This window comes from Myxine glutinosa, chromosome 5 (genome assembly GCF_964187855.1).
Source record: "Myxine glutinosa chromosome 5, kmMyxGlut1.1, whole genome shotgun sequence".
Taxonomy (NCBI): Eukaryota; Metazoa; Chordata; class Myxini; order Myxiniformes; family Myxinidae; genus Myxine; species Myxine glutinosa.
This window is the reverse complement of record NC_136265.1, coordinates 96411158-96436849: the sequence shown is the minus strand read 5'-3', so window position 1 is coordinate 96436849 and position 25692 is coordinate 96411158. Positions and strand designations below refer to the sequence as shown.

Below are 25692 nucleotides of genomic sequence, written 5' to 3'. Positions count from 1 at the left end.
ATTAGCCCAGTTTCCTTTGTTCGAGCTCAGTTTCAGCGGAGATCTTCTGATTAAGTATTCCTCTATAAACCGGACTTGAGTCCGCTTACTCGGCAGGAGGGCTGACGTGGCACGCTGTCCGTTCGTGCTGCATATTGTCGGCTCTGCTCCACAGCTGTGAACTTGGTGAATTAATAAACGCTTGTCAATCTTTCCTTGTGGTGAATACCTGAGTTCCCTGGTGACTACCTGAGCTCCCTCCCGACATATATATATATATATATATATATATATATATATATATATATATATATATATATATATATATATATATATATATATATATATATATATATATATATATATATATATATATATATATATATATATACAGTGGAACCTTGACTTACGAGTGCCCCAACTTACGAGTTTTTCGAGATACGAGCCGTCGCTCCGGCAGTTTATTGCTTTGAGATGCGAGCCGAGATCCGAGTTACGAGCTTTCGCCACCCGGTCACGTGGTTATCTTGCCGTTCAAGTACAGTATCTCTGTCGTATAGCGCTGCGTTTTTGTTTTCGCATTTTGGTTATTTCGAGTTTACGCCGCCAGGTAGGTTCTGGTCACGTGGTTATCTTGCCGTTCAAGTACAGTACGTATCGCTGTCGTATAGCGCTGCGTTTTTGTTTTCGCATTTTGGTTATTTCGAGTTTACGCCGCCAGGTAGGTTCTGGTCACGTGGTTATCTTGCCGTTCAAGTACAGTACGTATCTCTGTCGTATAGCGCTGCGTTTTTGTTTTCGCATTTTGGTTATTTCGAGTTTACGCCGCCAGGTAGGTTCTGGTCACGTGGTTATCTTGCCGTTCAAGTACAGTACGTATCTCTGTCGTATAGCGCTGCGTTTTTGTTTTCGCATTTTGGTTATTTCGAGTTTACGCCGCCAGGTAGGTTCTGGTCACGTGGTTATCTTGCCGTTCAAGTACAGTACGTATCTGTCGTATAGCGCTGCGTTTTTGTTTTCGCATTTTGGTTATTTCGAGTTTACGCCACCAGGTAGGTTCTGGTCACGTGGTTATCTTGCCGTTCAAGTACAGTACGTATCTCTGTCGTATAGCGCTGCGTTTTTGTTTTCGCATTTTGGTTATTTCGGAAAATTTCATGTTCATGTCGAACATTTCATGTTCATGTTCATGTTTTCATGTTCATGCCATGCCAGGCCACAACTTGTTCAGAGTGCCCGCGATAGCTCGCCTTCTCTTTGTGGAAAACATGGTGAGATCCTTAACATCCAACAACTAATGGGACGCAAACGGGGCGCCCAGTTTAGCGGTACACACATTGATGAATCACCCTGCCTGTGATTCACCCATGACAGGTTATAGCTGGGTCGGGATTCAAACCCAGGCTGGACAGTTTAGACTTTAGAGTCAAGTGTGCGTACCTCCAGTCCAGGCCATCCTGCCAACTTGTATGCTGCATACAGGTGAAACATAAAGCGCGAGATATTTTTATATATACTGTATATTTTTGAAAAAATTGGTGTGGTTTTTGGCGGGCTGGAACGGATTAATAGCATTTCAATGCATTTCAATGGGGAAATTTGATTTGAGATACGAGCAATTTGAGTTACGAGCTCGGTCACGGAACGAATTAAACTCGTAAGTCAAGGTTCCACTGTATATGTATATATATATATATATATATATATATATATATATATATATATATATATATATATATATATACATATATATATATATATACATATATACATATATATATATATATACATATATATATATATATATACATATATATATATATATATACATATATATATATATATACATATACATATATATATATACATATATATATATATATACATATATATATATATATACATATATATATATATATATATATATTGTTGCGGATCGCGGACAGATGTTATATTGACCGAGCGGTGGTGTATTACCGCGTCCGAACAGTTACTCCCCGATTAGAACCCGATCCCGCCCGATTCCACTCGAACGTTGGCCGAATCGCGCTACGCTAAATCAATGATGGAAAGGACACAACGGCTGGGTTAAATGAAACGACACAAGGGGTACAGTTCTCAAGACCTCCGGAGGAGGATATAATTGGTGATGCAGAAAAGGGGTAGATTACAGGGTAAGAGGTAAAGCACAGAAAAGATGGGCACTTAGACACAGTCTTATCTATCCCCGACAAGACCACAGCAAACGGGACAAGACTGACTTACACGGGGATTGATGGCAGGGAAGGACAGGCAGTCGATAGCACAAGGTGCACCTTGGCTCAGGGGCAGAATCAAACGCGGTCCGGTCCAGAGATGCGGGGAGGTATTGCAGCGCTCGGAGGTCGCGTCTTCTCTCTCCAAGCTGAGGGCGCATCTGACGTCACCTCCCTCTTCCTGCGCATGCTCAGCGGGGAGTGACACGCCCTCGGCTCGTTGGCTCCGCCCCAGATGGAATCGGTCCGCCGCTTCTATTGGGTGCGGGGGGTTACCGGGCTCCGCCCTTGACGAGGAGCTGACAGCGAGCCCCTACGTGGTAACCCCGTCGGAGCACATGTTCGATGGCGGCTAACCAAGCCGGAGTGAGGACGCGCACTCCCCGCGCCGCCGCCGCCGTTGTTGCTGTTGTTGTTGTTGTTGTTGTTGTTGTACCATGAGGAAGAGCTGCGGGGAGGTATTGGGAGGTCCTAAACTTTCTAACGGTGCCATACAATCACATTCTGGTGCAACGAAGAGTCAGAATTAATGGAAACGAGTCCTTAACTGACATAGACTAAGAATAACTAGCAAGATGTCCTATAGTTGTCTACGTGAGATGCGGTGGACCTGGATGCGACATTTAATGGGGGAAATAGGGGAAGGTCGGGTCTACAGAGTGTTGTTTACAGAAAATGGGACTAGGGAATGGGGGATTGGGGATAGTTGGGAAGTATTGGGGAAATAGGGGAATATTTACAAGCGGATATGGATGGAGGCCAATCTCATATCCGCAACAATATACTCAAAGGCAAAAGTTATTGTGACACACAAACAACAAACAGAATCAGTGTTAAACTTTTACTGCCGTGAATGAAATGTTATTACATGGAAAGACAAATGTTTCAAGGTATGGTAACGATCAACAGTCCATAAGAACAGTGCACCTGGCATATGCAAATGAGCCACAACACAAGAGGGGGTTCACAAGCAAGTTCACACAGTCAGTAGCGAGTGTGTCCACCTTGTGCATTGATGCAGGCCTGGCACCTTCGCCTCATTGAGGCCACTAAACGTCGATGAAAGTCCTTGCGAAGATCATTCCATATCCGAGGAAGGATTTGGTGGAGTTCCTGCAGCGTTTTTGGAGGATTCGGATGACGTCGTAAACGTCACTCCATTTCATCCCAGACGTGTTCAATGGGTGACAAATCAGGGGATCTTGCAGGCCAGGGTAACACATTAACATTGTTCTTATTAAGATACTGCTGTACAACTCGAGCAACGTGTGGTCTGGCATTATCGTGTTGAAACGTCACTCTAGGGCCGTTCTGTTGCAAAAACGGTAAAGCGGCCATTTGCAAAATCTCGTCTCGGTACCTCACAGCATTCAAGTTCCCCTCAATCACAATCATTGGCGTTCTTGCTGCAGCTGTTATCCCACCCCAGATCATAACGCCCCCACCTTGAAAACGATACCCTTCCAGAACACATGGCCTGATGTAACGTTCACCTGTGCACCTGTAGACACGTGTCCTACCGTCAGCTCGGTGAAGCTCTGCCAAATGGTGTTTCCATGGACGTTGAATCGATGAGCAACATCACGCTGCGAGGTACCAGACTGAAGCATACCGATAGCTCTCCATCTGTCATTTTCCCCGAGGCGTGGCATGTCGAACTTGTTCCAGAACGATGAATAGAGGTGTTTTTCTGACTTCTGCACTTCTTAAGACTGCATTGAGTGGAAATGATAAGCGTCTGGTTGTCTGGCCTTTTAAAGTGAACATTGCTGGCCATTTTTCTCGAATATGTCATGCTTCTTGCAAATTTCGTGCAATTCGAACAACAACTGCTTGGTTGCGTTTCTTCGACCATTTTAACACACTCTTTCTCTGGTTCAAATCCAAAAATTCATTCACAAGATTACCAATGAAAAAATTCCATGTCACAATAACTTTTGCCTCTGAGTATATATGTGCCCCGACCCAAAATTCATGACAATATATATATATATATATGTATATATATATATATATATATATATATATATATATATATATATATATATATATATATATATATATATAGATATACAGTGAAACCTTGACTTACGAGTTTAATTCGTTCTGTGACCGAGCTCGTAACTCAATTTGCTCGTTTCTCAAATTAAATTTCCCCATTAAAATGCATTGAAATGCTATTAATCCGTTCCAGCCCCCAAAAACCACACCAATTTTTTTTGTTACGTGTTTTTAAATAAGAAAAATGTACTTTATAAATAACAAATAATGTATAAACAAGCACGACCTCGTATATACTGTACATAATAAGCGGCGTTACGCGCGCTGCTTGTAAACAAGGAGGAAGCGGACAACGCGGTAATTTGTAAGAGTCGTTATTCAAGAGCTCACTGTAACACTGGCGCGCTCCGGGCTGCGCGCCCGGTGTATATCCTGAGGCCACGCCTACCCCTCGGCGTGACCGCCGCCCACTCGGTGCGCGGAATGATGTCACCACGCCAGTGAGCTTCCGTGTCCGCCACAATGTAAAGAAATAAACTGGTTTTATTAAGTGTATTTACCTTGAAGATCAGACGAAGATGCTGGCGGAGGTGGAGGAGATGACCTTTGCCTTTTTCGCCACACTTTCGTCACTTTCACTTGCAGGGCGTTTCAATAAAAACCTGTCCAACGAGGTTTGTTTCTTCCTCCCTTTCAAAATGTTTCGATCATACTGCTACGATCGTACTGCCTCGCCAAGTCGACAACACGCACACCTCGCTCATGTTTTTCGACGATTGCGTGTTTTATATCCAAGCACATCATCCTCTTCTTCTTCTCAGTACTGCCCTTGGCACTCAATTTCTTAGGACCCATGGTTAAAACTAAGAAATTTTCCAAAATAACCAAAATGCGAAAACAAAGCAGCAGCGATATACGGCAGAGATGCTTACACGGGAACTCCAGCCTGAACAGGAAGAGGAGATGAGAGAAACCCATTCAGGGCCACACGTTGACGACGACTAGAGAGGAAGTCCGCCAGCCATGCGTGGAGATTTCCATGGATACCAAAGGAGGAGAGTTTGGTGAGCAGAGCGGGGTGCCAGACCGTGTCGAAGGCACGTGATATGTCGAGGGGAGACAGCTCTAATTTCCTATTTGGCATTGAGGACCTCCATCCATTGTTGAGACAGCAGAAGCAGCATGTCCAGAGTAGAGTGATCTGGTCTGAAACCAAATTGATGATCAGAGATCAAGCCATTGGAGAAGTGGAAAGGTTTCATATCCGAAGCAATGATTGATTCCATGACTTTGCTGATAATTGGGAGAAGGCTGATTGGTCTGTAGTTGCTAGGATCTGTTTTTGCACCTTTTTTGTGCAAGGCGGGGATGTTGGCTGATTTCCAAGCGGATGGCAGTTGACCTTGAGCAAAAGAGAGGGTGAAGAGAACAGAGAGAGGGAGTGAAAGCGCGGAAGAACAGGATTTTAGGACCCGTGGGCTGATGCCGTCAGGTCCAGTTGCAGAATCAGAGTCGAGGGTTGACAGAAACTTTTCCAACTTGTCAGGAGGAAAGGACACAGAGTCCAGGAGCAGCTGGGTACGATTGGGTACAGAGAGGGATGGGTTTGGGACACAAGATTTAGAGGCAAACACAGAGTTGAGGCATTCGCTTTTTCATGTGCGGAGTCAGCTGTGTAGCCGTTTGAGGTGAGGGAGGGGATGGAGGGGGAACAAACACCAGAAACAGATTTGACCAGACGCCACCAGGATTTGGAAGAGGGAGACAGATAAGAGAGTTCGATCTTGAGAACGGAGAGATATTGTTTCCTGGCTCTCCTGAGGGTGGACACACACTTGTTTCGGGCTTTGTGAAAGGAAATGAGATTTCCTTCCGTTGGATTTGCTTTCCAGGAGACGAAGGCAAGTTGTTTCTGGGCAACAGCCTCACCACAAGATTCCGTGTACCATGGACGGGGGAAGGGTATGGCAACTGAAGACGAGATGGGATAAATCTGTGCATGAGAGAGAGCAATTTACTTTGGAAGAATTCCCAGGATGAGTTGATGTCACAGGCGGTAGAGATGGGAGACCAGTCCAGATGATTGATGGCTGCTTGAAGACCGTGCCAGTTGGCCTGAGTGAAATGCCAGACTCCTCGATGCTGAGGAGGCTCTCTGAGAATGGTCAGAGAGATGTCCACTTTAACAAGCACATGATCAGATGAGCCAATTGGAGCAGAAGAAGAGCAGCCGACATTTTCAGGGAAGTTAGTCATAACCAAGTCCAGAAGAGAAGATGCTCCGATGCACATGACCAAACCATCTCAACCTGTTCCTCTTCACAGCATCAATCACAGGCTCTATTCCCATCATCTTTCGCAATTCATCATTTGTCTTCCACTCTCTCAACGATACTCCACACATCCACCGAATCATTCGCATTTCCATCCTTTCCAGCCTTCGTTGCTGCTCTATGTTCATTACCCATGTCTCGCTCCCATAAATCATAACACTTCTCACACATGCAGCATACACCTTTCCCTTCAGCTTAAACTACACTCCCCGCCTCGTCAGCACGCCACTCAGTTCCCGAAACTTCTTCCATGCACATCTCACTCCAGCAACCGTTGCCGAGTCTGATCCACCTTCTCCATTCAGCATGTCTCCGAGGTAGCAAAATGTTTTCACACCTTCCAGCTTCAGGCTGTCTCCAAGATCCAACTTAACATTTCCTCCATCTGCAGCTCCCTCTGTGCACACCTTACATTTGAATGTAGCTGCCACACTGGTTAATGACCCTCTCAGACCACTACATTTTTGATGAACCCAGTCAGTGCACATTGTACATTGAATGGAGTTCACTCCGACACCCTTCCTGCACACAGCACACGGCCACTTCCCAGTTCTTTCCACCTCACCACTTGCTATCACCTTCGTTTTTCCGATATTCACCTTCAGACCTTTTGTCTCCATACATTCCTTCCACTTGTTCATCTTTTCCTTCAGTCCATCCATACTTTCCGCAATAAACACCAGATCGTCTGCATACAACAACTCCCACGGTAAACCCTCCTTTACATTCTGAGCCAGCACCTCCATCACAGCTACAAATAGTAGTGGACTTAGTACTGACCCCTGATGCACTCGCACTTTCACCTCAAACTCACCACTGTTGCCATCCTTCGTCCTTACAGCTGTGCACGCTCTTTTGTACATTGCCATCACTACTCTGATCAACCATTCCTCCTCTCCTAACTTCCTCAATGCCCATGTCAATACTTCGCGTGGAACCCTATCGAATGCTTTCTCCAGATCAACAAACCCAAGAAACAACTTCTGCCGCTTCTCCGTGTACTTCTCCTGCAACTGCCTCACAATAAAGAGCGCGTCTGTCGTTCCTCTTCCTGGCATAAATCCAAACTGCATTTCGTCGATCTTCACCTTCTTCCTTATCCTCCTCTCCAACACCCTTTCCAATACCTTCATTCCATGCTCCAATAACTTTATCGCTCGGTGCGAGCCACACTCCAGAGGGTCACCTTTCCCCTTGGAAAGAGGGACGAGGGTATTCAGTTCCCAATCCACTGACATGCGGCCTTCTTTCACCACCAGATTACAGATCTCTGTCATTCTCTTCACACCCCAACTTCCTGCTGCCTTCCACATATCTCTCACAACTCCCATCGGCCCTCCCTCGTAAATCAATAAAAACTGTGCAATTAAAGATCAATAAGATACCAGCATACAACAATACCATAATTGCATAGCATAGCATCCCTGCATAGCATAATATAGCATAATAGTCCTGCTGCCTGCATAGCTGTAATAGCATAGTAATTGAGTACCAGTTCACTGGTAATTCCCTGCTTGTCGTTAAAGGCGGCAAAAAGGGTTGGCGTCAGGAAGGGCATCCGGCCGTAAAACATTGCTTCAAAAAGGGGACCGAAAAACAACAACAACCACAGTTCCCGAAAAAGGCCAACCCCCGCTTGCGGGGAAAAATGGCCTCTAAAGGTGTTTTTTTTTTTATACAACAAGTTCTATTATTGTTGGGATAATGACAAATTATCATTTTAAAATTATTATTACAATTTAATTATCTTTAATAGTTCAATTAAATGTTTTTGTTTTTTTTTCTTTAAACATAATTATCATTAAAATATTTATTATGAGGATGAAGGATACATCAATTTCACCCTCGAGGGCCATTTTTCTCTCTCTGTCACCACCCTTTTCCACGAGCCGAGATCATGTACAAACATGGAGAATAAATCAATAAAAAGAATGCAACTAAAGCTCAATCAGAAAGGATGAGAGTACACATTGAGGATAACAGGATTACAACAAGGTATATTGTTGTTGGGTGTGAAAACATTTTGCTACTTCGGAGACATGCTGAATGGAGAAGGTGGATCAGACTCGGCAACGGTTGCTCGAGTGAGATGTGCATGGAAGAAGTTTCGGGAACTGAGTGGCGTGCTGATGATGAGGGGAGTGTCGTTGAAGCTAACGGGAAAGGTGTATGCTGCATGTGTGAGAAGTGTTATGATTTATGGGAGCGAGACATGGGTAATGAACGTGGAGCAGCAACGAAGGTTGGAAAGGGTGGAAATGCGAATGGTTCGACGGATGTGCGGAGTATCGTTGAGAGAGAGGAAGACAAATGATGAATTGCGAAAGATGATGGGAATAGAGCCTGTGATTGATGCTGTGAAGAGGAACAGGTTGAGATGGTTTGGTCATGTGTTGAGGAAGGATGAAAGTGACTGGTTGAGAAGAGTGATAGAAATGAATGTAGAAGGAAGCAGAGGACGGGGAAGACCGAGAAAGACTTGGCTGAAGATGGTGGAAGAAGAAATGCGGGCAAGGGGGTTAACAAGGAGAGATGCAGAAAATATGGCAAAATGAAGAAGATTGTCATGGGGACCGCAAGGCTAACCCCCGCTCTCGCAAGGAAAATGGCCTTTAAAATGCATGTTGTTGTGTGTTGTTGTTGTATATTGTTGTTGGGTGAAATATTTCAACAAATGATAAGGGGGATAATGAATGTTTTAGAAATTGATCTGCCAATGTGGTTATTTCTTTAAGCAATTAAATCATAACACAGGGTTTTTTTTTTCGTGAACGCGAGAATTCATCATCAAACTTTCCAAATCAAAATGTATAGACAATGACAAAAACCTTCATGGGGATGGTTCTTGAAGAAAGAAGTTTCAGAGTCATTTGATTCTGGAAGATACAGGTGGGCATCAATGTCGTGCTCAGTTTTCACTTCCACTTTCACAAAGAAGTCTGAAAAAAGTAACTTTTATTAAATGCAAGCAGTTTTGTGTCACATGCAAAGCTAGTTCCGTCCCGGTGTGTACCCTGGTTAGAATAGGTACACCGTATCCCTGTCGTAAGAGGTGACGAAGAGGGTTGGTGTCAGGAAGGGCATCCGGCCGTGAAAACATTGCCTCAAAAAGAGAACCATGACAATTACAACGACATATGGGCAGGGTACAGCCCGAAGTGGAGATCGGTTTCTGAGGTTTGGGACATGGAATGTAGGGACAATGACAGGGAGATCAGGAGAAGTGGTGGAAGTATTGGTCAGAAGAAGAGGAGTGGACATATGTTGTGTGCAAGAGATGAGATGGAAGGGAAGTGGTGTGACAATGGTGAAGGGTAGGCAGGGACAGAAATACAAGTTTGTGTGGCAAGGGTGCCCGGAGGGAGTGAATGGTGTTGGTGTCCTGTTTTCTGAGGAGTTTGTAGACAGTGTGGTGAGTGTGACTCGAGTGAGTGATAGGTTGATGATGGTGAAAATGATGATTGGAAAGCTCTTGGTGAACGTCATCTCGGGATATGCTCCGCAGGTTGGTCGGAGCGATGAAGAGAAGGACAAGTTCTGGTGTGCGATAGAGAAGCTGATGGAAAACATGAAAGATGAGGAAGTTGTTGTGGTAGGAGGAGACCTAAATGGACATGTGGGAAGGAGTATGGACGGTTTTGAGGGAGTTCATGGGGGTTACGGATATGGTGTGAGAAATGGAGAAGGTGAAAGGATTTTGGAGTTTGATGATGGAGCTGATTTGTTGATTTGCAATACTCAGTTCCAGAAAGGGGATAATAAGCTTGTTACAAACACGTCAGGTGGGTTGACGACAACCGTTGACTACCTGATGGTGCGTAGGCGAGATAGGGGGCACCTACGGGACACAAAGGTGATCCCGGGGGAGGAGGCTGTTTCACAGCACCACTTGGTTGTCTGCGACATGAGGGTGAAAGGTGCGAGGAGAGCTCGGCGGGTGAAGTACCAACCGAGCATGAAGGTGTGGAGGTTGAAAGAGGTGACAATAAGGGAGGCATTAAAAGAGAGGCTGAGTAGTGTAGAGGATGATGTGGTTGAGCTTGAACGTGGTTGGATGTCAATGAATGATAGTCTGTTGGGAGCCATTGGTGAGGTATGTGGATGGACCTAAGGACCACCGAAGCACTCGGAAACATGGTGGTGGGATGCTGAAGTTGGAAAGAGGATTGAGGAGAAGAGGAAGAAGTTCAAGGAGTGGCAGAAGGCAAAGGGTACAGGAGCAGAAAAAGCAGAGCATGAAAGTTATAAGGCAGCCAAGAAGGCTGCAAAGAAAGAGGTAGCAAAGGCGCAGGAGGCATGTAGGAAAATGTTCGGAGAACGCTTGGATTCGGACGAGGGTCAGAGAGCGGTATTCAGGATTGCAAATCAGATAGCGAAAGAGAGGTGTGATGTGATGGGGTTGAGTTGCTTGAAGGATGAAGTGGGACAAATCGTTGTGGACCCAGATGGAATTAAAGGAAGATGGAAAAGATATATGGAAATGCTGTTGAATACAGAGAATGAATGTGATGGCAACAAAGAGAGAGTAACCCAGTTTTAGGACCGGCAGAGAAGATAACTAAGAAGGAAGTTGAGGAAGAGATAAAAGCAATGAAGAGTAGAAAAGCGGGAGGGCCGACGGGAGTTGTGGGAGATATGTTGAAGGCAGCAGGAAGTTGGGGTGTGAAGAGAATGACAGAGATCTGTAATCTGGTGGTGAAAGAAGGCCGCATTCCAGTGTATTGGGAACTGAGTACCCTCGTCCCTCTATACAAGGGGAAAGGTGACCCTCTGGAGTGTGGCTCGTACCGAGCGAGAAAGTTATTGGAGCATGGAATGAAGGTATTGGAAAGGGTGTTGGAGAGGAGGATAAGGAAGTAGGTGAAGATCGACGAAATGCAGTTTGGATTTATGCCAGGAAGAGGAATGACAGACGCGCTCTTTATTGTGAGGCAGTTGCAGGAGAAGTACATGGAGAAGAGGAAGAAGTTGTTTCTTGGGTTTGCTGATCTGGAGAAAGCATTCGATAGGGTTCCACACGAAGTATTGACATGGGCATTGAGGAAGTTAGAAGTGGAGGAATGGTTGATCAGAGTAGTGATGGCAATGTACAAAAGAGCGCGCACAGCTGTAAGGACGAAGAACGGGAACAGTGGTGAGTTTGAGGTGAAGGTGGGAGTGCATCAGGGGTCGGTACTAAGTCCACTACTATTTGTAGTTGTGATGGAGGTGCTGGCTCAGAACGTAAAGGAGGGTTTATCGTGGGAGTTGTTGTATGCAGATGATCTGGTGTTGATTGCGGAAAGTATGGATGGACTGAAGGAAAAGATGAACAAGTGGAAGGAATGTATGGAGACAAAAGGTCTGAAGGTGAATATAGGAAAGACGAAGGTGACGGCAAGTGGTAAAGCATGTGGTGAGGTGGAAAGAACTGGGAAGTGGCCATGTGCTGTGTGCAGGAAGGGTGTCGGAGTGAACTCCATTCAATGTACAATGTGCGCTGAGTGGGTTCATCAAAAATGTAGCGGTCTGAGAGGGTCATTAACCAGTGTGGCAGCTACATTCAAATGTAAGGTGTGCACAGAGGGAGCTGCAGATGAAGGAAATGTTGAGTTGGATCTTGGAGAAGGCGTGAAGCTGGAAGGTGTGAAAACATTTTGCTACCTCGGAGACATGCTGAATGGAGAAGGTGGATCAGACTCGGCAACGGTTGCTGGAGTGAGATGTGCATGGAAGAAGTTTTGGGAACTGAGTGGCATGCTGACGAGGAGGGGAGTGTCGTTTAAGCTGAAGGGAAAGGTGTATGCTGCATCTGTGAGAAGTGTTATGATTTATGGGAGCGAGACATGGGTAATGAACGTAGAGCAGCAGCGAAGGCTGGAAAGGGTGGAAATGCGAATGGTTAGGTGGATGTGCGGAGTATCGTTGAGAGAGTGGAAGACAAATGATGAATTGCAAAAGATGATGGGAATAGAGCCTGTGATTGATGCTGTGAAGAGGAACAGGTTGAGATGGTTTGGTCATGTGCATCGGAGCATCTTCTCTTCTGGACTTGGTTATGACTAACTTCCCTGAAAATGTCTGCTGCTCTTCTTCTGCTCCAATTGTCTCATCTGATCATGTGCTTGTTAAAGTGGACATCTCTCTGACCATTCTCAGAGAGCCTCCTCAGCGTCGAGGAGTCTGGCATTTCACTCAGGCCAACTGGCACGGTCTTCAAGCAGCCATCAATCATCTGGACTGGTCTCCCATCTCTACCGCCTGTGACATCAACTCATCCTGGGAATTCTTCCAAAGTAAATTGCTCTCTCTCATGCACAGATTTATCCCATCTCGTCTTCAGTTGTCATACCCTTCCCCCATCCATGGGACACGGAATCTTGTGGTGAGGCTGTTGCCCAGAAACAACTTGCCTTCGTCTCCTGGAAAGCAAATCCAACGGAAGTAAATCTCATTTCCTTTCACAAAGCCCGAAACAAGTGTGTGTCCACCCTCAGTGGATCAGACTCGGCAACGGTTGCAAGAGTGAGATGTGCATGGAAGAAGTTTCGGGAACTGAGTGGTGTGCTGATGAGGAGGGGAGTGTCGTTGAAGCTGAAGGGAAAGGTGAAAGCTGCATGTGGTTTTTAATTTTTTAAATTTTTTTTGTATACTGAATCGAGGCTCGTGAAAGAGCGAACATTTATTTCACAAACAAATCAACCAGACAAACAAAATATATAAAAAGAGGGAGCGGAAGACAAGATGGGGAGAGAAGGGGAAGCACACAAACACAACATTTGAGAGCAGGGAGATGTGTGGGATGGAGAGGGCTTGGGGGGAGGAGGCGTGGGAAGGGGGGGGGGGGGGGGAAGTATAAAACACAAGGACACCAAGGACTTCCAGGACAGAAGTTGGTATTTCAAAAAAGTGGATTTGGGGTGAAATTAGCGGGGGTAGAAAAGATCAAGGTTTTGGATGGGGGAAGATAAGAGATGGTGGTGAACAGCTGTTTTAAAGACCTGGAGGGTGGAGTGGGATTGAAGAGAGTGAGGGAGTTTGTTCCAGAGGCGGGAGAAAAGAGGAATGAAGGAGTGAAGGTGAGCAGAGAGTCTTGATTTCGGCAATTTATCCATAAGAGGGTTGCAGGCAGATCTTATGCGACCTGTAGGAATATTTGGGGGACAGAGCCCAGAGAGAGCTGGGGGGGGGGGGGGCAAGGCCAGAGAGGTGTCGGTCGAAGACGGAAAGACCACCAACCTGCCTGCGGTGAGTGAGTGAAAGGCCCTCGGAGTTCGCTTCATCGCGGGAGATTCCAATGATTCTGAATGTGTGATTGAGAAGTGTTATGATTTCGACATTCTGAAGTATGAATAGTAGTGTTGTGATTTAGAAGTGTGAGAAGTGTTATGATTTATGGGAGCGAGACATGGGTAATGAACATAGAGCAGCAACGAAGGCTGGAAAGCGTGGAAATGCGAATGGTTCGGTGGATGTGCGGAGTATCGTTGAGAGAGAGGAAGACAAATGATGAATTGCGAAAGATGATGGGAATAGAGCCTGTGATGGATGCTGTAAAGAGAAACAGGTTGAGATGGTTTGGTCATGTGTTGAGGAAGGATGAAAGTGACTGGTTGAAAAGGGTGATGGAAATGAATGTCGAAGGAAGTAGAGGAACGAGACCGAGGAAGACCGAGAAAGACTTGGCTAACGATGGTGGAAGAAGAGATGCAGGCAAGGGGGTTAACAAGGAGAGATGCAGAAAATAGGGCAAAATGGAGAAGATTGTCACGGGGACCACAAGTCTAACCCCCGCTCTAGCAGGGAAAATGGCCTTAAAATGCATGTTGTTGTTGTTGTTGTTGTTGTTGCAAAGCTCGTTCTACATTCTGAAAATAAATAAATAAATATTGCATTAAAATCATTGATTTGAGATCTTCCTTGAAGAGAGGAAAAAAAACATTTCCCCATGGGAATAGCGTTGTGTCGAAACATTGCGATATCAAAGCATTACGTTTTGTATAAACTGCCTCGATGTTACGAGATGATTCCTACCCGACCACAACTTCATTGGGAATTTCACGACCCGCCAAAATCAAAATCAACAAGAGATTGTAAGACAAATGTTGGGAAGGCTGGGAAGGCAAAATTGAGTTTGCTCAATTTTGAGACAAATCACATACAATTGCGATCCGACATGTGACTAGTTGATTTTTTTTGTCTCAAATGTCAACCCTCATGGAAAAATAAATGCGAGATAGAATGGCAGGTTCACAGATTGACACATGCAGAGATTGGAATGAATAAGCTAAAGCTAAGACAGTGACTGTATGATCGGCCAAAGTGACCATTTGATAAGGGGAGTGGAAAGGGGGAAAAGATTCAGCAAGTGGAGAAAAGCTCAGGAGCGGTTTGAAAAAATAATTTGTTGATCATTAATTTTATTGAAGGACTTGACTTGCAAGATACCTTCGGAGTCTGCACACACATCTTTGAGCTACCTTGTCTGAGTTGAAATCTCAACACATATAAACTGACATCCTGGTTTGTCGCTTGCAGTGAATTTGGCAATGTGTGTGCCGTCCCTCAGAAGAATATTAACCGAAATGTCCCATCTGCCAGCATTAGATAGTGGACATTTGGGATGTCATTTGTCTTTTAGGAGGAGTCGGTGAGTTAATCCCGGCATGATGAATACATTTAAAAAAATTTTGGTCTTATCTGCATCAGTCGCAAAGCCACAAAACAAAAATGAAGATTAAAGGACGCGGATTCCTCCACAGACAGCGTTCCATCGAAGCTCATCGGGGTGCTCATAAAAATTCGGGGCAATACCCCTGGACACTCACCTGGTATAATAAAGCCTCACCTGGTATACTTCCAAAACTCATGGCATTTTATACAAATTGCAATGGTTCCACCTCCCAAAAGACCTCCTCCTCCCCCCCTAACCCCCCCAACACCAACCGACTCCACCATCTCCCTCACCTATTCACGTTTGTTCATTGGTTTGTTACCTGTGTTTCATCCCCACTTTCCCTTCCTCGTCTTCCCATGTTTCATTCAACTTGTGTGCAGTTTGTTCACCCCCATGTCCCCTTATCCCCTCCCCTTCATCTCAATCTCATGTTAACTCTGCTGTTGTAGCTTCCCCCTTTCCATTTTATTATCTTCCATTCCACTCTGTTTTCCACGAGCCTTTATCATATTTCGAAAAAAAACAAAAAACTCGGCACTAAACAAACACATGTCTCATCAGAAGTGATGAAGATCACACAACTCACCATTCGGCTGGTCGCTTTGCTCTTCTTCCAGACCAGAGGAGTTCACATCCTCAATTTTTATCTGCAGAATCTCAGGAGATCCTTCCAGCTCCTCCACCTTCATTTTACACCCGAGCACAGGCGGCTGTTGCGATTCTGGCAGCACATGACAGGAATCCTTCCCACAGCCAACTTGAGCATACATGGTGGGTGAACCTTCAGAGAAGCAAAAAACATACCACTCTTACTCTTCCTGATGTTTACTTCACCCTGAGTACCTTGGTCCCACACAGTACCAACATGTGAAATACCTCTATACTTGAGACCTTATCCTCTGCTTAAAGCAGTTAGCATAACTTAAACGTTCATCACACACATACGGTGGGTGCATCCTGGGACATCCACAAAAATAAATTGTACATGTTGCAGGCTTTTTGACAAAACTGTTAATTGCATTATATGTTGATGTGAATTTTGAAACATACAAAAGTTTAGATATTAAGAGAAAATCTGAGCCTATTCAGCAAATTTATTCAATGGTGAGAAGGCCTCACACACAGGGGATGTGTATGAAGGAAGGAGTATTTGTGCTCAGATGTAATCCATGCCGCAGATATGCTGATATGTACACAGTTTCCCTTCATCACTAACTTTCAGGTAATAAATCAGGAACCCACTTTTAAGAAAATCAGATGGCACAACAACATTCTTCTGGAACACGTCCAGGGCAATTCAGATCAAGTTTATCACACTGGCAAGTAGTACTGTGTCACCTGTGTTAAAGATTTGAAGGAAGACCATTTGTATCATTAAATAGTGTTATGTCGGTGGGGTAGAGATACTTTAGAACAGGTAGGATGTATAAATTAACATGCTCAGGATGTCGTGTAGAATCACCCCATGTAATAAGTTCTGTTTAGCCCGGATGTCGGATAAGTGGTATGTCTGTCCCCATCACGAGGGGGTGGGGCATGTTATTTAGCTCAGGGAATATGGATAAATTATCCCTGTATGTCTTACCCGATGTGATTTATCCTTTGTCCCTTTCGGCACCGCAGTAGACACGAGCGCAAGAAATGCCCATTAATTAAACCATAACAAATAATAAAACTAACCGGAACCCAGATGACGCACTTGGGCTGACAAACCCCGACTTGGCAGGCACACATAGCTCAGGCAGGCCGTGAAGACACGCCCGGAGGAGCCGTGATTGGCCAGGACCGACTGATTGGCAGAGAGAATGGAGGAGCAAGAAGCAACTCGCTATTGGGCGAGAGTTGACTAACAGGAAGGCAGGAGCAAGGAGCCACCAACTGATTGGTGAAGGAAGGGCAAGCAAGAAGCGGCGTGCTGATTGGTGGAGAGCTGGACAAGGTGGTGGTCGTCTGCGGGCATTTGTGGAGAAGCGCCGATGACGTCACGACCCGACATAAAAAACGAACTCTCAGACCGACATTCGCTCTTGCCTTCCTCTCTCTTGCTCCCTTGTTCTTCTCCCTTGCACATTTGTGCTTGGACTGACCTTGTCGAAGACGTCACCGGGAGACGTGCAGAGGCAACGGGAAAAGCCCTCAGCCCGGAAACTGCGGTTCTCCGAGCGGACGACGCATGGACGGGTGTGGCTTGCCGCTGCAGCGTGACAAAGCCGGGGTGAGCGAGACGCCTGGCAAGGCCTAGCATGGCGCGAATGAGCGGACTGCAGCCTTCTTCCTGCCAAGAACACCGCAGCGTCCGGACGGCGAGTTTGGGACCGACACTATTCCTGCCGAGGTTCAAGGCGATTGAGCTAAGGCCGAGAAAAATCTATTTCCGGTCTCTGGTCAGCGCGCGGAAAAATCTATTTCCGGTCTCTGGTCAGCCGGTGACCGAAATACCGGATGACCGAAATACCAGTCATCGATTTTGACCCTGTGCATCAACAATTTTTTAAAATTAATTTCCAACGGTACCTACAACAGCGCGCGCCTGTTGTTTCCGGGCCGGCGCGCTATCTCGGGAAATACAAGTCTGTGAGGGTCGCCATTGGTATCGACGTTCGCGCACGGTTCTCACCTACAAAACTACGTTTAGTTTGGCCAAATCCAACCAGCCGTTCCAAAGATATGAGTAGTGTTGTGTGCCATGACGTCATGAATCCAATCGGCTGGATATTGTCATTTATTGAAACGAAGACGTTCTTTGTCGGGTCCGTGTGAAGGCCTAGAGAGCTGCGGGTGGTCTCGTTAGTTAGGCCTGGATCCTATCTCGTTTGTCATGAAGTTGTAAGTGTCTGTGATAATCTGGTGGACTGGGAGAAGAGATCGTGGGAGACCATCGGCCTGTTAGACCACTTGCACATGCGCAGTGTTGACGCGATCGACGCATTGGAATGTTTGACAGTACGGCGAGGCGATCTCGAGAACGAAATGGCAGTCCATAATATGCTTGAAGAACTTAATGATTTTCAGAATAATTACATTATAAAATAACTTAAGCTTGTATTCATTATTTACAAAAAGGCCTACAAGTCCCATTGGCTGTCTTTAATTTCTCTCTGGATGGCGCCATGGCAGATGAGGCAGACCGCAAGGCATGAGGACACAAAAAACAACACCTTTATATGTGCAATCCATGCTTTTCAAAAAAAAGAAAAAAAAAAAAAAACCGCATTGCGGCATCAATTCTGGAACTTTGGTCTGACCAGAGATCAGCAATTTTTTTTTTTTCGGACTAAGGCCAAAAAATATATATATTTACGGTCTGGTCAGCGCGCGCGTCGATTTTGTCCCTGCGCGTCAAAAATTTTTATTTTTTATTTCCAACGGTACGTACAACAGCACGCGCCGTCTATATATAGAGCAAATGATAAATTATAGAGCACATTAAACATAAACAATGCCGCGCAATTATGCGCGCCTCACGGGAATTGCGCTGCCGGCTCATAACACATGTATATTAAAATGGCGGCATGGTGAAAACTAGGACAAACATTGTGAGTCAAATTAGTTCTTTTGTGGCCTACATATGCCGCTTATTTCTGTATCTCTTGTTTGTGGAGTGAAAACTCTTCGACCTTTCGGCATTGTATCGTGTGATGGCTCGGCAAGTCTTCTTTATGTGTACGAATCGGTGTGCGATGGGAATCTGACCTCCGGCAGTGTTGATCAATTTGTTCTGGACGCAGAACACGCTGGATCGAAGGTCACTGTGATGCTTGGATTATCCCCCGGCGGATTTTTCCAAACTATCCCCCTTACGGAACAAGTTAGTGACTGTCTGGAATTCGAGAAGTATTTTAAATTCGTGGTAGACAAGCCAGTTGTTCAAAAGAGGGCCGCGGTGACTAATGCTTTTGAACTCATGATGCAGTCTGCCAAATACAAATGCCTGCTCGAGACACGACACGAAAAAATGCGAAGTTCGAAATTTACAACTCCATCCTAACGTTTTTGCATGCCGGTGACCTCAGTTGGAGGAGGGAATACCTACACCTTGGAGAACATTTTGTGGAGGTTCTCTGCAATACACTTTGGATGTTAGACCCCCATAGACCAACCCTGCAACAGCAGATGTGTGGAGTTCCTCACATTTTTGACTCTTTTACGGGATTTAATGACCCCAGAAAACATAAGCACTTTCCACAGGGACTCAACCATGATGAATTGGTGACACTATCACAGCAGCTCTTCAACATTTTCGAACAGGTATGAACATCATGATCAAATGAAATTTGATCATCATGATCATGATCAACATCATTTGAAAAGCTCCATCACCTTCCCGATCCCATCATGGCTGCTGATGGACTCCACTACAAGGGGTTTACTGAAGTGTATGGAACTCCGACAACTGAACGTGACCGCCCATCACTCAAAGAAGGACAAAAAACGGCCCATGGACTACCCGTTAACCCATCCGCACAAACGTCAGCACGTGTCAAAAGAACAGTTTCTTGTCAGGAGTGTGATAAATCTAGGGTCCTGCATGCAGCACGAAAGCTAAAACAGGAGCAACTAGATCCGCTGGATGCTGCTCTGAGTCAAGTTGACTACACTTGTGGGACAGACCTTGAAGACTTTGTGCCACATGATTTAGATCCCGAGGGAGAGCATATTTTGAAGAGAGTGTTTGTGAGGAAGGACTTGCAATGTGTTCAGCCAGTTGAGGTGACCTACTATTCTTCTGGGGTGTTCGCAGCAGTCTGTTGTCATTGTGCATTGGGAGATGATTTGCTGAGTGGACCTCAAGCTCAGGACATATACCCAATATGTCACACCTGCAAAGCTACTCCAACGAAGTCAACCATTTTGAAAAGAAAAAGGAAGTTTATAAACTTCTAATATTTGACTAATAGTCAAATAGAAAGAAGTCTTTGAAGCAAAATAATTGTTGGTATTTGCAGTGATGGGGAGGAATGGTTTCTCGCCTTTTCGACTTGCTTGCTGCAGAAAAATTAAGACTTTGTATTGATACATGTACTTGAAATGAACATTATGAAGGAACAATAGGCCTCTCTTGCATTTTTTCATTTATGCATCACTCCCGTCAGTATTTTAATTTTCACCACTACTTGCTTACAAGATCTGCATCTTTTTGCATGTATAAGTTTTGTCATACACAGAATGTTTAGCTGGTATAAAGCTATATTTTCATACTTGCTCTTCCATCTGCACACTTGTGAACGTGTATTGAACAAGTACAAAAAGTTTTAATTAAAACAAAAGCCGCGTCGATGTTACACAATGCCTAGATGCAGTTGTGCCTATAACGTCGATGTTATAGGCACAGGACATTCCTATTGATTCGATTACTTGATGTTATTTTGTGCAAAGTGAAAATATATCTCGGCAATTTCCCATGTGTGGCGACGAATTTTTAATATATCTCGGCATTTTCCCGTCTGTTATTTCAGGCGGTGTATGACTGACCATGCCGCGATAAAAAAAAAAAAATCTCGGCAATTTCCCGTGTGTGGCGACACGTGAACGAAGCCATGCTCCTCTCTCCACATTATTGTGACGACGTATAAATTAAATATTTCATCGCGACGATTGTCATCAAATGGACGAATTTTTAATATATCTCGGCATTTTCCCGTCTGTTATTTCGGGCGGTGTATGACTGACCATGCCGCGATTAAAAAAAAAAAAATCTCAATGGACTTGAAGTTACAGGCCTTTGAGAATTCATTTCGTTCTATAAAGGGCAACTTTCATCGGATTTTCTTCACGTTTTTTTTTCAACCGAGTCTAAAACTATGTTAGCGACTGTGAAAAATGAAATGATATATCGAATTTGATTTGAAAGAAAACTGTGTGAGAGAGCAAGACACCACGGGCCTACAAAACAGGCCTCAAAGCTATGCGAGTTAATAAAATGGTGGATATTTGTTTATATGAAGCCTCTCCCACAATGGGTGGAGCTATGGTTCCCAGAATGGGTGGAGCTTTGAGGTTTTGTCTTCTCTGCAAGAACAACAACAAGAAGAAGAACAAGAAGAAGAACAACAACAACAGCAGAGGGCACTCTATGAGCAGCGTCTGCGACGCGGCTAAAAAGGTTGTTCACATCTGATCCATATTTCAAACCGACTTTGATCGATACCTAGTTTGTACTGACACTATTTTCATACAGTCCTCCGAAATAGGGATCAGTGCTGGTGGTTTAAGTCACCCAGCATGATCAACAATACATCACAGGTGAGGGGTATTGGGTATCTTGAAAATGCTGCGATCTTGCCTTCTTGTACAAATAGTACAACAAGGTATTCACACCATGTTTGTATTTAAAAAAAAACAAAACACTCGTTTAACAGCCCTGCAAGTCAGTCTATAATATGCTTGAAGAACTGAATGATTTTCAGAATAAATACATTATAAAATAACTTAAGCTTGTGTTCATTATTTACAAAAAGGCCGACCTGTCCCATTGGCTGTCTTTAATTTCTCTCTGGACGGCGCCACAGCAGATGAGGAGGACCGCAAGGCATGAGGCCACAAAAAACAACACCTTTATATGTGCAATCCATGCTTTTCATAAATAAAAAAAAGGAAAAAAAAAAAACCGCATCGCCACATCAATTCTGGAACTTTGGTCTGACCAGAGACCAGCAATATATTTTCTTCAGCCTAAGTGCACACACACAATTTATTTTCCAGTTCTTTTTTATATTCCCCTGGGTCTGTGTTTCTCAGCCTGGTGCGGGAGCGCTCCATCTAGGAATTTAGTTTATCGTCACGTTTTTCTTTGCCCCGGCATTCCGTTTTAATAAATCCTTCCGTTATTTTCTGTACATTTGTAAATCAGTTTTCGTTTGAGTTATTTTTGCAGGGTGAAGACGTCGGCGAGACCCGTCCAGGTGAGTCGGTACTCTTCCTCCTCCTCGCGTATAATCCGCCATACAGTTGGATTCCTAATCCATCCAAAATGTTTTTTTTAGATATCCTGTTCACAGACAAACAAACAAACAAGACCAACCAATATTCTTGAAAAATCTTCGATTTTACAAGTACCAAGAAGACGTCATGCAGAGCACAATATTTGCAAAATCCACCTCAACAAAAACAACAGGCATTTAAAGGCCATTTTCCCTGCTAGAGCAGGGGTTAGCCTTGCGGGCCCCATGACAATCTTTTCCATTTGCCCTATTTTCTGCATCTCCCCTCATTAACCCCCTTGCCCGCATTTCTTCTTCCACCACCTTTAGCCAAGTCTTTTTTTTTTTTTCTTTTTTTTTTGCAAAATCCACCTCTCCGCAAAAATTAATAGTTGCCATCGATACATCAAATTGTCCATTTAATTTCCATTGAAATTGACGATCTTAATCAAGGCTCGAATCAATTGGATGAAAAGCGACGATTTTTCAGATAAAAATTGATGATTTTAGAAGTTTGGACTTTAGTTGACCTTTGGACCTTAAATAGTTGGTTTCCCAATTAAATGAGCCACCATGCAATTGCTGTTTAATTTTCAATCAATCGGATGAAAATTGAGGATTTTAGAAATTTGAAGAAAAGTCGCTGACCTTTGGCCTATGTTGACCTTTTAACCATTTGACCTCAAAAATAAATAGGATTTTGGCAGACCACCAACTCGACAATTTGGTGAAGTTTCGTGAAGATTAGTTTGAAATTGTTAGCTGTAGGCAAGCATAAGTGAGCGGCCAGACAAACACACACACACACACAAACCGGAGTGATCAATATACTTGCCAAGTAACAAGCAAAGGACCACTCTTGAAACCGAACGGCTCATTTGGAACCGGAAGTACGCAATCTCCTGTATATTTCATTATAGTCACACAAAAATCTGATCACGGCAAAAACACCAATAAACTAGAATGGCACTCTTTGACATCACGTCGTCGACTGATATGCATCCGCCCACATTATAACATCATTAACAAGTAGAAAGTTTGATTTCAATCCATTCAGCTGTACCCAAGTTGGCACATTTTTACCTGACATGACCTCTGACCTTTGACCTCAGGACCCCCAAAACCTAATCAGTTAATCTTTACATCATTATACATATCTGTACCAACTTTGAATTAGTTATAGACCTTTAGCTCCAGCCATTCTCAAGTTATAGACCTATTACACACTTTGACCTATGACCTCTTGACCCCAAAATCGAATCAGTTCATCTTTATATCATTCTGCATCAGTGTACCAAATTTGGTCAGAATCCCATCACTGTTTCACAAGTTATCACGGAAACAGTATTTTAACCTCACATGACCTCTGACCTTTGACCTCGTGACCCCAAAATCTAATCAGTCCATCGTTTACTTCATTATACATACCTGTGCCAAATTTGACTAAGATCCTTTTTGGCCATTCTCAAGTTATCGAGGCAATGAAAACCTATCAAAGATGGACGGACAGACAGACAGCCGGAAAACAAGAACTGGCGACTTTGTCGGCGGAGGCATAAAAAGAAATTTTATCATTCGACATAATCCATTTTGAGCTAAACCTTCCTCCCCACCAGACACCAGTTTGAGTGGCAAGTGATTTTTGCCATCCAGCATAATAACAGTTGAAATGTCATATCAGTTTTTCTTGCCGACTGACCTACATCTCACCTACATGCCGACTGACACCCGTGCTGAAGTGTCCCCAAGGTCCCATGCTTGAGGCCTCCAAATGACTAAAGCCAACTAAACTAAACTGCTCCCTCCCAATTCTGTCTCCATGTGATGCATCATGAGATCGCTGGGTGCCAAAGGCACCAGGCCTATGTCGCTCGCTGGAGGATATTTTATTTATTTATTTGGCATCGGAGCGGTGTACTTCAAATGTATCTCTACATGTTTTTATTTAATCTTCCCAACCATTCAGAAATGACTACAAATACAATTATTATGGTTCTTTGGTCTTTCTTTATCCATGGCAGCTTCTGCTTTGCACGTTTCATGTTAGCCGCAAGCATAGAACATTCTCAAATCTCAAACTCAAATTAGATCAGCTGTCTCTCTAAGAAGCAATTTAGAATCATTATATACCCCTGACGAAATTCATTTCCGCTTTGGAATCCCATGGTCTTTGGCTTTTTAGTGCATAGTTCATGTTATTACAACACACAAACAACAACAAATATGTCTTACATTTCATAAGTATCGAGTGAAGCTCTATTTGATCTCTCTGTACATCTTTAACATTCTGGGGTTCTGTTGAGGACTTAAATATAACGTCAGACATTGTCAAATACATGTCCTGCCTATCAGAAAGATTCAAAAGTGCGTGTATCTGTTTATTCAACTGCATGTTTTCACAATTAGAAATGAACTGAATACATGGAAAAATTACCTTGTTTTTGGTAAAATCAACAATTATATCAACAAAATTGCTGTCTCAACAATGGATGTAGGCCCTCCACACCAAATAGGAAATCAGAGCTGTCTCTCTTGACATATATCGTGCCTTCGATACGGTCTGGCACCTCGCTCTGCTCACCAAATTCTCCTCCTTTGGTATCCGTGGAAATCTCCATGCATGGCTTGCGGACTTCCTCTCTGGTCGCAGTCAACGTGTGGTCCTGAATGGAATTCTCTCATCTCCCTTCCTGTTCAGGCTGGAGTTCCTCAAGGCAGTGTTCTGGGCCCTGTGCTTTTTTGGTTTTCGTCAATGATCTTTCCGACTCTCTGGAAAATCCTCTCTATCTCTTTGCTGATGACTCCACTTTCTGCCGCTCCACATCTCAACCCTAAGATCGGCAGGCAGCAGCCTCTTCACTCCCTGCAAACCTGGGCAAAATCACAAACTGGTCAATTTAGTGGAACATGTCTTTCAACCCTGACAAATCTCAAACTCTCACGATGTCTCTCCAAAAAGAACGTCTGGAAAACCCTCCCATATACTTTCTCAACAATCCTCTTTTAGAAGTTATGTCACTCTTTTCAAGCTTTTGGGTCTCAATATCTGCCATGACCTTTCCTGGGAAAACCACATTTCCAAGCTGGCCTCCAAAGCCAGTCGCCGACTGGGCATCGTCCGTCGTGCCAAGTCTTTCCTTGGCACACCTGAGCTCCTCACCACATTCAAGGCTTTCATCCACAGCTTGATGGAATACTGCTCTCCCCTCTGGGCTGGTGCTCTTGCCTCACACCTAGCTCGGCTTCACGCTGTAGAAACGAAAGCTTTCAGGATAATTGGAATTCTCCCGCGATGAAGCTGATTCTGAGGGCCTTTCACTCTCTCACTGCAGGCAGGTTGGTGGTCTTTCTGTTTTCTACAGACTTCTCTCTGGCCTCGCTCGCCCAGCTCTGTTTGTGCTGTGTCCCCCAAATATTCCTTCAGGACGCACAAGATCTGCCAGCAACCCTTTCTGTCTTCTACCGACTCCTCTATGGCCTAGCTCCCCCAGCTCTCTCTGTGCTCTGTCCTCCAAATATTCCTGCAGGACGCACAAGAACTGCCAGCA

The 25692-nt window shown here is 44.4% G+C and overlaps 1 protein-coding gene across 2 annotated transcripts in view; it reads right to left on the bottom strand.

Moving 5' to 3' along the window:
• Positions 1 to 25692, bottom strand: part of LOC144891990 (uncharacterized) — a 67479-nt gene that overhangs the window by 23402 nt on the left and 18385 nt on the right. The window contains exons 2-3 of one of the 2 annotated variants that reach the window (XM_078777148.1): positions 15811 to 16005; positions 9397 to 9507 (exon numbers count right to left, since the gene is read on the bottom strand). In XM_078777148.1, coding sequence (XP_078633274.1) covers positions 9397 to 9507; positions 15811 to 15994 — 295 coding nt within the window. In that variant the 5' untranslated portion in view covers positions 15995 to 16005. The remainder of the gene's footprint in view (positions 1 to 9396; positions 9508 to 15810; positions 16006 to 25692) is intronic. The other variant, XM_078777149.1, reaches the window with a different exon arrangement.